Source organism: Myotis lucifugus, unplaced genomic scaffold, assembly GCF_000147115.1.
Source record: "Myotis lucifugus unplaced genomic scaffold, Myoluc2.0 scaffold_131, whole genome shotgun sequence".
In the NCBI taxonomy this organism is placed as follows: Eukaryota; Metazoa; Chordata; class Mammalia; order Chiroptera; family Vespertilionidae; genus Myotis; species Myotis lucifugus.
The window spans coordinates 327,223-339,671 of record NW_005871179.1 but is presented as its reverse complement, the minus strand read 5'-3'; the positions used below and the strand labels follow the sequence as shown (position 1 = coordinate 339,671).

The 12,449-nt window shown below is 45.4% G+C and overlaps 1 protein-coding gene across 1 annotated transcript; it reads left to right on the top strand.

Annotated features, from left to right (window-relative positions):
• Positions 1-8,790: 8,790 nt before the first annotated feature.
• On the top strand, positions 8,791-12,181 carry TEKT2 (tektin 2). The gene is made up of 9 exons (XM_023758523.1): positions 8,791-9,073; positions 9,154-9,279; positions 9,479-9,684; positions 10,203-10,346; positions 10,428-10,542; positions 10,990-11,097; positions 11,227-11,370; positions 11,531-11,610; positions 11,751-12,181. The coding sequence occupies exons 1-9, from the start codon at positions 8,918-8,920 to the stop codon at positions 11,962-11,964; spliced, it is 1,293 nt and encodes a 430-aa protein (XP_023614291.1). The 5' UTR covers positions 8,791-8,917; the 3' UTR covers positions 11,965-12,181.
• Positions 12,182-12,449: the final 268 nt, after the last annotated feature.

The window sequence follows — 12,449 nt, the reverse complement described above, 5'->3', positions numbered from 1 at the left end:
GTAAAACGTGGGCCTTATCATGATATGCTTATCCTGTTGTTTTCTCCCCTGCCAGATACTTAGCACACAGGCTGAATTTTCTTTACAGTAATCCTTGGCAAAAGTGTAACTTCAAAAACCAAACTCCTTGTAGTGGTACTATGGCAGCTGCAATTATATTTTGAGGTAGGTTAATGTGGTGAAACCATTAGATAATCAGAAATTAACTTTGGCTTTTCCTTTAGGCATTTTTGCTGCATATTGCCATCAGGGGCTGCTGTACAACCACTTAGTCATCCCTTTGTTTCTGGGCAAATTTTTGGTACCTTGCTTTTGAGTAGGGGGTTAGGTTTTAAGAAGGAAAGTCTGCTTATTTCACTCATCACTTTGCAGAATTGAACCTTGCTGTCCAATCACAATGTATCTGTAAAAGTTGAAAAAATAGTGAAAGTTTTTTTTTTTTTAGTTCAATTCGAAACTTCTGCAGATGTTATCAGGCAGCCTGTTGTGTCTGACCCAGTTATCTTCATGGATCAGGGCAGAACCTTACATTTTGATAGGCTTACCCATTTCCAGGGGGATGTCTTGTTTCTAGGAAATAGCAAAGGTTATATAAGCAATTCCTTGTTGCAACAAACAAGTTTTTTGTTTTTGGTTTTGTTTAAGAAAAAAATGCATTTTAGGTACACAGGGTATGGAAACAGTAAACATTTATTTTTTTATCTCTATAGATGCTGGCATCCCCTTGTTGCAGGCAGTTGGTGGTATCTGTCTTAGTTTTATAGAATAATGGAACTGCAAGTACTGGAAGTAAACAGTTGGGGAGATTCATACTTGGAAAATAATAAACAAAAAATCCATCTTGTTTAGTGAGACAGCTAAGAACATTGACGTATCAGGAATACTTTTAAATGATTTTTGCTGTAACTTGTAGCTTTAATGTCTCTCTTCGGTTACAGAGAGACCCATAAAAGTATTATTGTATCTTGTGAATAAAGATCATTCTTGTGGGCTAGTATATGGATGTATTGCTAGGCTGTGGAAAGCAGTGGTGTGTGTGTGTGTGTGTGTGTGTGTGTGTGTAAATATTCTGTGTTTATAACACTATGTATTATATAAGTTTATATAGAAAAAAAATGTTTCTTTAGTGTTTGGGGGACTAAAGCTGTAATATAACCATTCCAGTGTAATCTGACTACTCACTCTAGAGAACATTTCTATTGCACACAAATGCACACCCCTAAAGCATTGCTAACTGCTCCCACTGTAGATAACTGCTGCTTTTTTTAAAACCCAGGTAATGGAGGAGGAAATAGTACCCTTTTCTGAAAATAAAATGTAAATATAGGACATGTGGGGAGGGTGGGGCCCCCTGCAGATGTCCTGCAGATGGACAAATAGCCTTTCAAATTTTCCTTTTTAACCATCTTGACCGTGTGTGCCTATTTGTATTGCAGATGTGAACTATTTTTGGGGGTCGATATGAGTATGTTTTGAAACTGAATTATTACATAAAATCAGAGTAACTTCTTTTTCCATCCTCCTTTTCCACACTAACTGTTCTTGCCAAATATGTCTACTGATACCAAGTTTCAGCGTGGTTAAATGATGGGATTCTCCAACCTCCTTCATCTTCCCTACCCTGTCTTACACCTGGCCTGGCCTTATATATTTTGTTGGCTTTTCATAAGTAAGAACAGTTTACTGTAGTAATATAAAGACTTCAGAGTTTCAAAATGTTTATAATTCCTTTGTTAATATTTGGTTGCGCAGAAGCATCAGTTAAAACAATGGAGTGAGTCTGAGTTTGTAATATGCTATAGGACCAGATAAGATCTTGAATGATACTAAACTTGACTAGCACATTTATTAAAAGGGAATATGGTGGGGGTGGGAGCAAGCTATGACATATATATGTAATCACTGTATAATTAGAAACACCAAATGCTGAATCTTATCACTGTGCACTTGGGGGCCAGGCTTTGGATTTGATTGTTATTTTAATTCCTTGAAGACTATATGTAATTATGATGAGCAGAAGGCAAATAAAGTTTTTAAACTAAAGTACTTTTTTGCTATTTAAAGTTTGGTAGTAAATTTTCTACTTTCATTTACTTTATCTTCCCCCCAAAAAATTACAACAAAAAACTTAGGGTTGAGATTGAGAAGCTTAAAAAGGCCGCTTTTTAAGCAGTTCAGTCACTTACAATATTGTGTTAAATTATCACAATTCTTTCCGAGCCAAACTGTCACTAAAATGTCCTGTGACAGCCCCACTCCTCTTTTTCTGCCATTCTGCATATTGGAAAAGTTCTATGTTGTATTTGTTTTTAATGCTTGATTTTAAAAAGAAATTCTGGTTTTAATGTTGCTTAGCTTCAGTTTGAAGTGTAACTTTCACTAATAACTGCAATAAAAAGAAAAGCTTTGCTCCAAGCTTCCTGTTGTGTTGTCATCATTATAGCTCTTAGGTAAAGGGAACCAGTGTGATACAATGGAAAGAATTCAGGCTTTACGGGTCATGAGGTCCTGGGCTCCAACCTGGATTGTATGACACTCAGGGCAAGTTCCTTGATGCTGTCTGTAAGAAGATAACAGTAGGGTTGTTGGGACATTAAATGAGATAATATACAGAAAGTACCTAATAGGGCTGGGCATGTGGACTGAGCTCAGGTTTTAAAGAGGTTCTCCCCCACTCCATTTGTCCTTAAATAAAAGACACTGGGTGGAGTGGAAGGAAGGGGAGGCAAGAAGTCAGGCAGTAAAAGAATTTAAGAACAATTAGTGAAAAAACTGATATGAACTGGGGACTCTTCACAGGCCCAGAAGTGGATAGACAGTTCAGGTATAACAAGAAAACACTGGACTAAGATTTTGGGAACCAGCTCTCAACTGTCATAACTGTATAATTTTAGGTGTATCATCTCATTGTACAATTGAAGTTATTGGACTAAAATCAGAGGTGTCAAGTTGGCAGGCCAATTTTGGCCTGTGAAAAATTTTTGGTGTTTAAAATATTTTTACTAGTTGCTAACATTTTAAGAATCAGAAGACCTCATAAAAATCCAGATGTCTTCCCTCGAAAAGTGAGGAGACTCAGCAACTTCACGTCATTCCTTCCTTCATGGCTGCCGTCAGGGGAAGCTCAGTAATAGTTGCCCCCTTTGAATGGGGCAGACTGTCCCCACAGCCCCACCACTCTTTGCCCAGCCTGCACTGTCATTTTTCCTTTGCTATAACTGGGCTCAAAGTGTGAGGTAAGGCCTCCAACCAATGCAAGAATGCCTCTGAGGATGTGCTCCTTACCCAGGGGTAACTAACTACTTTGAAGGAGTCCAGCCTAAATATTAAAAACTTATTCCCGCCCTGGCCAGGTGGCTCAGTTGTTGGAGTGTCGTCCCTTACACCAAAAGGTTGAGACTTTGATTTCCAGTTAGGGTACATACGTAGGTTGCAGGTTCGATCCCTGCTAAGGGAGGCAACTGATCGATGTTTTTCACATCAATGTTTCTCTCTCCCTCTTTCTCTAACATCAGTCAACATATCCTCAAGTTTTTAAAAACTTGTTTTTTCATAATTTCTTATTTACCCTATTCATGTTCTCCAGAACATCAGAGAATTCAGTCTCATCCCTTCTTGCTGTTATGTATTCCCCATCCCAGTCGTCTCCTAGTGTTATTTTTCCTCTTAAGAGGGAAGAAGGGCTGAAAAGAACAGCTTTTAAGATGATCAGTGTTGCATTTCTGGTTTGGCTCAGTGGATAGAGCGTCGGCCTGCGGACTGAAAGGTCCCAGGTTCGATTCCGGTCAAGGGCATGTACCTTGGTTGCGGGCACATCCCCAGTGGGAGATGTGCAGGAGGCAGCTGATCGATATTTCTCTCTCATCGATGTTTCTAACTCTCTATCCTAGTGTTATTTTTCCTCTTAAGAGGGAAGAAGGGCTGAAAAGAACAGCTTTTAAGATGATCAGTGTTGCATTTCTGCATATTGGAAATAATGATATTTTAACATGCTTCTAAACAGAAAAGGGTGAATAAAATGATTATTCATCCTCTGAATTGTCTTTATATCTATTTTTCTCTTAGCTTTAAATTAAATAGAAAATTGTGTTGACCAATGTCACCCCAATATATTTAATAAAATAATAATAAATAAAAGTAAATAAATAAAATAGAAAATGACCTCAATGCAACATCAAAATAGGAACTATTTGTTAGAGATTGGCCACTTGAAAGAAAAAAAGATATCTGAAATGAATCCAGATAGAAGGTAGTTAACTATCATGTAGAAATCATAATCCAGTAGTCAGTTAGTTTATAATATCTGTAATGATCAAGAAGCATAGTAGCACATTTCAGTAGGAAAGACTTGGGAGATGGAGTACTAAGTACTGTATTTGCCTCTAGGCATTGGAAGTGCAACCTAAAGAAAGATACTTAAACTTCAGAGGAAAACACACAAAATAGGCTGTGCAAATATACACTTCCAGGACAGGTTCTCTTCAGTAAGTACCTTAACAAGATATTATTTTTCATATTAGAATAAAATCAGCTGACCAAGTTTTAAGCAACGTGCTTTTTAAAAAAGTTTATTGATTTTTATTTATTTTTTAATGATTTCTTTTTTTAAAAAGTTTTAATATGTTTTTATTGATTTTAGAGAGGAAGGGAGAGAGAGAGAAAGATAGAAACATCAATGATGAGAGAGAATCATTGATTGGCTGCCTCCTGCATGCTCCCTACTGGGGACCAAACCCAAAACCCTGGCATGTGCCCTGGACCAGAATCGAACCTGGGACCTTTCAGTCCTCCGGCCAATACTCTATCCACTGAGCCAAACCAGGTAGGGCTAGTTTATTGATTTTTAGAGATACAGGAAGGGAGAGGGAGATAGAGAGAGAGAGAGGAAAAAACATCAATGTGAGAGCATAACATCAATTGGCTGCCTTCTGCATGCTCACTACCAGGGATCGAGCCAAAAACCCAGGCATGTGCCCTGACTGGGAATCAAACTTTTTGGTACACAGAACAACACCCAACCAACTGAGCACACCAGCCAGGGCTAAAGTACTTTTAAACATTGTTCTAATTTGATAAAAGTTGTATTCTGATTATTTTAATCAGTGGAATTCGCTAGATTAGGTAATATATGACATTTACCTGGAGAAAATTGAGAAGAACAGAGAAGATGCATACCATAAGACTGCACAGACTTTGAGAGAACATGACTTTCAACAAAGGCATTTCATGTCTTCTTTGGCTAAATCTAAATCACTTTAAAAAATTTTAAGTTCACATTTTTGTTTCACTTTTTTTTCCATTTTAAATTTTTTCCTGCTTCTTTGTTTATATCTCTAGGATCCTTTTTAATCCATGAGGATGCTGAATGAATACTCAGGTACTTCAAATATGAAGAGGGGGAACAGCCAACTGAAGGATATTGCAACTCCTTCCTAATATTCATATGAGATATGACTGCTTTATCTAAGAGCACCACTCCCAGGGTACTGCATATATTAAACAGAGAGATGATGTATATTTCTGCTACAAACTGACAGTAACTCACTCATTGAAGATATATATATATATATATATATATATATATATATATATATATATATATATCTTTTTTTAATATACATGTTTTGTGTTGTGTGTTTTTTTTCAGAGAAGAAGGGAGAGGGAGAGAGATAGAAACATCAAAGATGAGAAAGAATCATTGATTGGCTGCCTCCTGCACACCCCCTACTGGGAATTGAGCCCACAGCCTAGGCATGTGGCCTGACTGGGAATCAAACCATGATCTCTTGGTTCCTGGGTTGACGCTCAACCACTGAGCCACAATGGCTGGGCTATGGGGCTCCTTTTATGAGTCCACATTTGACCAGATGTCATCATGATCACAAAACACTGAGCTAAAACTGCCCACAAATTGTTAAAAATAAATTTCCCATTCCAGTTCAATAAATACACACGTCCACCAATAAGAACCAAAAAACCCCCAACTGGAAGGGATTGGAATAATTTGTAGGTTGTCTAATTCTGATGTTGACCTTCCTTCCCTCTGTTCTCAGCTACCAATTTGGCCATTTGCCCAGCTATGAGACCCCTTTCTTCCAAATGGTAGATGTCATCTTATCTAAATTTCCTTTTAGCAGAAAAATAGTGGAAACTTGAAACTGATATCAACTGGAGCGTTTGAAGGGCCTCGGGGTTTTCATCCTAATCCACCTTAGCAAAATATACCTTCCTAGTGAATGCACTGGAGTGCGGCCAGGTATATGCCGAGATCTAAACTCCTTCAGCAGCGTGTTTGCATATTATACATGATCTAACCTTCTGGACAGCAGCAAACATTACAATAATAGTTTCTTGCAAAATAATAGAACACAGCTTTACTCATTTTTATCATTCTGTTTCTCTTGCTCCAATTCATCAGCCACCTGACCTTTTCTGCTAATATCTTCTTCCCTTGGCCAGGATGTGTGGAACCTCGTGAGTCATGAACACCAAGGGCATCACCACAGTCAGAGACATACACCAAAGCCATCACCATTCTGCCATAGTTGTTTCCTTCTTTCTGTTATGTTTCAAACCATATAAGCCAAAATTTGATCATTTCTTCCAGCAAATAATCTCCAAGATGGTAGGTTGTTGTTTTTCTTGTCTTTAATCCTAGTAAAAGAGCTATATCACAAATTCCCATGTATGTCTGGTTTATGAGCCATATATTAGAATTTAGGAAATATCCTATGGGGGAGAAAATATTCTGTGGTCAAAGAGGTTTGGAAAATGTTCTAGCCTCAGTCTTTCTGCAGACTCGCATTTCTGGACAGCACCTGGATTTACCACAAGCATCTCAAACTTCCCAAAAGCCAGCTTTCTCCTCCCCTTGGCGACCAAGCCCTCCTCCTTTTGCGGAAGGCTAACACAATCCCACCAATCACTGAGGTCTTAAAACTGAGGACTCTTCTTGGACTCCTCTCTTTCCCTCATCCATCAAACCTGAACTTGGCCTCTGAGACAGACTCTCCACTTAGCTCTGTGACCTTGGGAACGTTCCTCACTTCTCTATGCCTCAATTTTCCTGCCTGTAAGACGGACAAGGTAACAGCACGCCATTCCTTAGGCTGTTCTGCACAGCCCCCAGAGGAGGACCGAGGATGGAAATATCCCTGCCTTCCTCTCGATTTCCCGCGCCACCACTAGAGGCAGTGTGGAGTCGTAACGCAGAGGACGTGGACCTGGGGAACAGACTCACAGGCGCTGACATCCCTGCCTTTTAGCAGGGCCAGTCTTTTCAGACACCGGTGGAAATGGAGATAAGGCTTACCTCATGTAATAGTTATGAACATTAAACGTTAACATTTCCCAAGGCCTAGAACAATACTGGCACGGTTGAATTATTTTCCTTCTCTTTTTTAAATGGTCGGATTTTGAACATTGCTTCTAATATTCCGGGCGTGTACCCTCTCCAAATACGATTACCACTCCCTCTACCAGTGGTTCTCAACCTTCCTAATGCCGCGACCCTTTAATACAGTTCCTCATGTTGTGGTGACCCCCAACCATAAAATTATTTTCGTTGCTACTTCATAACTGTAATTTTGCTACTGTTATGAATTGTAATGTAAATATCTGATATGCAGGATGTATTTTTCAGGGGTCGCGACCCACAGGTTGAGAACCGCTGCATGCCATCAGGCAGATGAATGAAAATGTTGGACAAGACAGGACCAAAGGAATGCGTGTAAATAACGTCAAGTATATTTACATTTCTGGAAGGATGGCTACTGGGGAATGCGCCTGAGAGGGAGATGTACGTATGTCTTAACATGTCGATGCATAACTTTGATCAAAATTAAAACGTTTAACTTGTAAAGGAAATGAACGCCATATCCTGCTGCCCTCCTCCTCGAGCCCGCTCCTGCAGCCGCAGCCCCGCCAGCCGCCTTGGGCCCAGTCGCCCCAGCCCCGCGGTTGCCAAGGTAAACATGAGGGTGGCGGTTACCAGCGCGCTGACAGGCGAGTGCCTAGCAACCGGGGTGCGCAACAGAGGAGCTGGCGGCAGTCTGAGCTGGGAAGGAGGTGAGAGGCTAGGGGAGCTGGGGCGCTGTGAGGACTCACACCCAGGCTCAAGCTCCCTCCCTTCCTCCCTCCTCCTTCTTTCTCTGCGCCGCCGCCGGGGTATTAATTTAAACCAAAAAGGATTATCCTGGGGAAGGGAGTGGAGGGGTGCGCCTGGGAACTAGACAGAGCCCGGCTGCTCCTCCTCCAACAGGGGCTGAGGGAGGGAGTATGATGACCAGGTGGGGAGGGGACCAGCGCATACCCCCTCCAAAAAAAAACACAACTCCCCTGTGCCAGCCCACAACCCTTGCAAAACTAGCCCGCCCTCTCTGGATGGAGAACAGGGCTCTTTTTCTTAGAAGCAGGTTCTGAGCACAGCTGGGGCGGAGAAAGAAAAGAAAGCGCCACAGGACTTGATTGCTGGGAGTAGGGATGGAAACTGGATTAAGGACTATTATTCCTGCTAAACCCCACCCACCCACCAGCCCCACTAAGCACTTGGCAGCACACACACCCTCCAGGACCTGCAGGGTCCAGGAGTGTGTGTCTGTGGATGGATGAGTGGGAGGAAACTTAGTTAATGCCTCAAAGTTGAGCAAATCGAGAGCTGTTCCCAAGCAGGCTTCCTGCAGCAAGGGTTTGGGAGCAAAATGGACAGGAGAAGGTCCTTTGGGGGGAGTTTTTTTATTTTATAGCAAAGGTGGAAATTTATTGAAGAACAAGTACAGACTCCCACGTGGGGAGGCGGAAAGAGTCCCTGGAGGGAGCTTTTGATCTAGGAGAGGACTGACTGAACCGTCTCCCGCAGCCTTGCTTGTCCTCTCCAGCCGAGGTGGGTGTCTTGGAACAGGCCTAGGGGCTCAGCACCATGGCCACGCTGAGCGTCAAGCCCAGCCAACGCTTCCAGTTGCAGGACTGGCATACCAACAGCTACCTGTTGTCCACCAACGCTGAGCGGCAGCGAGATGCGTCACACCAGATCCGCCAGGAGGCCCGGATCCTCCGCAATGAGACCAACAACCAGGTTGGGAGCGGGAGCTCAGGTGGGCAAAGGGATAGCCCCTGTCCCCAAACACCCTCTTTATCTGGCTCTGTCTCTTCCAGACCATTTGGGATGAACACGACAATAGGACTCGACTGGAAGAGAGAGTTGATACAGTCAACCGATGGAAGGAGATGCTGGACAAGTGTCTGACGGATTTAGATGCAGAGATCGACGCCCTGACACAGGCAGGGAGCTAGGGCAGGGTGCCAGGAGACCCAGCCGCAAGGACCTCCCCTCCCTCCCCACTTGGAGGTCAGGGAACCCTTCATGGGGTATTTAGTGACCTGTCCACCTGAGTCACTCACTGGCCCCTCTATTAACGTGGGAGTGAGCGCTGCTTCTCGGGGAATGGCCCAGCAGCCTCCTGTGCCTTCTCTGTTCCAGATGAAAGAGTCAGCAGAGAAAAACCTGCAGGCCAAGAACCTGCCCCTGGATGTGGCAATCCAGTGCCTGACCCTGCGGGACAGTCGGCGGGACATAGACGTGGTGAGGGACCCTGTGGAGGAAGAGCTGCACAAGGAGGTGGAAGTCATTGATGCCACCAGGAAGGCCTTGCAACAGAAGATCAGCCAGACGTTTGAGAAGCTCTGGTAAGGGAGAGGCGTCATTCTCAAGCTCACCTGCACTTGAAGGCTGTGTGTCCTGAGTAGAATATTTGTACTGTGGATGACCAGCAGCTGGCTCTCCGGCTGCCTTCGGTCCCTGCTGTGCCCATGCCAAACACCACTAACCGATGACACCACTTTTTCCTCTGCCTCGACACCGTCTCAGAAGACTGCTCTGGGGAGCCATTGTCGATTGATGGGAAGCATGGGAGATGAAGCCCGTTTGCCACCACCCCTGACTGAGTACCCTATTGTGTGTATGTGTGAGCCTTTGTGAGTGTAACTAATACGTGTGCCCTTGTGGTTGTGTGTGAGCACGTGAGGGTCACAATTTTGTCTGTGAGGAGCTTATCCAACTATGCTGGCCTTTGTCTCCGCTGCAGCGGCAGCAGCTCCATTGTCACTCCAGCCTCCCCATCCCTCGGGGGCCCTGGAGCACAATGGGGGCTAAGTCCTTGGGGCCGTGGAGGGATGGAGCTTGAGCTAGTCTGTTCCTGCCCCAGCCTCCTGCAGGAAATCCGACAGCAGCTCAACTCTGACCATCGGGGCAAAATGGAGACATTGGACATTGACAGAGGTTGCCTCTCTCTCAACCTCAAGTCCCCAAACATCTCTCTGAAGATTAATCCCGCGCGTGTCCCCGATGGGTAAGAAGTGTTTCAGTCTCTCCTCCCCTCACCCCACAGTGGCCATACTCTTATGACCCCCGTATCTCCTGCCACCTGCAGCTCCTCATCACTTCAAGAGTGGGATGAATTTAGTCGGTTCAACAAGAACCGGGCGGAGGCTGAGATGAAAGAAGCCACAGACCTGAGGGAGGCCATCGCCCTCACTATTGCTGAGGTAACTGACCACTCCCCTGACCCTGCTCTTCCATGGCTAATGGATGGCCCAAGTAGGCACTCAAGCCTTTAGCTTTAAAAAAAAAAAAAAAAATATATATATATATATATATATATATATATATATATTATTAATTTCAGAGAGGAAGGGAGAGGGAGAGAGATAGAAACATTAATGATGAGAGAGAATCATTGATTGGCTGCCTCCTGCACGCCCCCTACTGGGGATCGAGCCCACAACCCGGGCATGTGCCCTTGACCGGAATTGAACTTGGGACCCGTTAGTCCGCAGGCCGATGCTCTATCCACTGAGCCAAACCGGCTGGGGCAAGCCTTTAGCTTTTGTTCCCTGTTGGCCATTGGCATCCCAACCCTTCACTTGAGGAACATCCTTAAGATGGTCATGAACTTATACCCTGTCTTGCCCGGCCCACATCTTGTCCTTCAGACCAACAATGAACTGGAAGCCCAGAGGGTGGCAACGGAATTTGCCTTCAGAAAGCGGCTGCGGGAGATGGAGAAATTATACAGTGAGCTCAAGTGGCAAGAGAAGAACGTGAGCCTTCTCATTAGTCTCCTGGGCTTGGACTTCCTGCTGTGGGAGGAGTCCACTGTCGGTCCAGCAAGCCCTGGGTGCACCGTGGTGGGTTCAGCCACTGGAGACCACTCACTCTGTCCCCTGTAGACCTTGCAGGAGATCGCTGACCTGCAGGAGGACATCCGGCACCTGGAGGAAGATCTGCGCAGGAAGATCCTGAACCTGAAGCTATGCCATACTCGGCTCGAGTCCAGAACCTACCGGCCCAATGTGGAACTCTGCCGGGACCAGGTGGGAGGGTACCCCAGTGGGGCACTGCCCCCTCCCCTCCCGCTAAAGTCTCCTCAGGATCACTCACTCCCCAGCACATATTCCTGGTGGAGCAGGGGTGCCCAGGCCCGTGGGCTAAAGGCTAGTATGGCTGACTCCCAACCCTCACCTCTGCTTCCAGGCACAGTATGGCCTCACCGACGAGGTTCACCAGTTAGAGGCAACCATTGCTGCCCTGAGGCAGAAGTTGGCACAAGCACAGTAGGTTTGGGGAGTGGACCGGAGGGGCAGGGAGACACCTCTCACCCATGGGGCTTCTTGCTGCCTGCTGGCTTCCCCGCTGGCTCCCTTCACCTTCTGCCTCGTGCAGGGGTGGTGGGTTGTTAATGCCTCCTCCCCAGGGATGCTCTGGATGCCCTGTGCAAGCACCTGGCCCGGCTGCAGGCTGACATCGCCTGCAAGGCCAACTCCATGCTGTTGGACACCAAGTGCATGGACACTCGCCGGAAACTGACGGTGCCAGCCGAGAAGTTTGTGCCCGAGGTGGACACCTTCAACCGCACCACAAACCGTACCCTGAGTCCACTCAAAAGCTGCCAGCTGCAGCTAGCCTAGCCTTGGAGGCTGAGGAGGGAGGGGGTGGTTAGGAGGGAAATGGAAGAGGAAGGGGGTGGAGAGAATGAATCTAATAAATGTCGGGTTTCTCAGTCTTCTAGAAGGTTTTCTGCTACCCCCTGCATGCAACCAGCGGAGAGTGAGAAGGCTCTTGGCCCTCCTGTGAATGGAGAGGCATAAACGGGGACCATCATCCCCCAAGCTCCATGTTCCAAATCCGATTCCTTCTCCCTCTTGAGGGACCCCTCTCAGGGGTAGGCCAGCACCCCCTGGGCTCCAAAGGCATGATTTCGAACCAGCCCAGCCCCAGCAGGACCCTTAGCTGCCCTCTTGTTGCCTAGGGAAGGCCCAGAGAAGGCTATGATCACAGTGAGAGTCGGGGACCAAGAACTGGGGCTGCCGTCGTTAGAGAGCTGGGGTGACGGGGCAAAGAAAGAGGCTTCATAAAGGCAGGACCCGGGTGGCAGTGGCCTGAAGGGCAGGGC

What these genes read in the sequence shown, in the direction of transcription:
- TEKT2 (XM_023758523.1), top strand. Translation starts at nt 8,918, where the DNA reads ATGGCCACGCTGAGCGTCAAGCCCAGCCAACGCTTCCAGTTGCAGGAC. An exon ending in TCAAGTGGCAAGAGAAGAAC is followed by an intron (nt 11,098 to 11,226) that starts GTGAGCCTTCTC and finishes TGTCCCCTGTAG; the next exon opens with ACCTTGCAGGAGATCGCTGA. An exon ending in CAGAAGTTGGCACAAGCACA is followed by an intron (nt 11,611 to 11,750) that starts GTAGGTTTGGGG and finishes CCTCCTCCCCAG; the next exon opens with GGATGCTCTGGATGCCCTGT.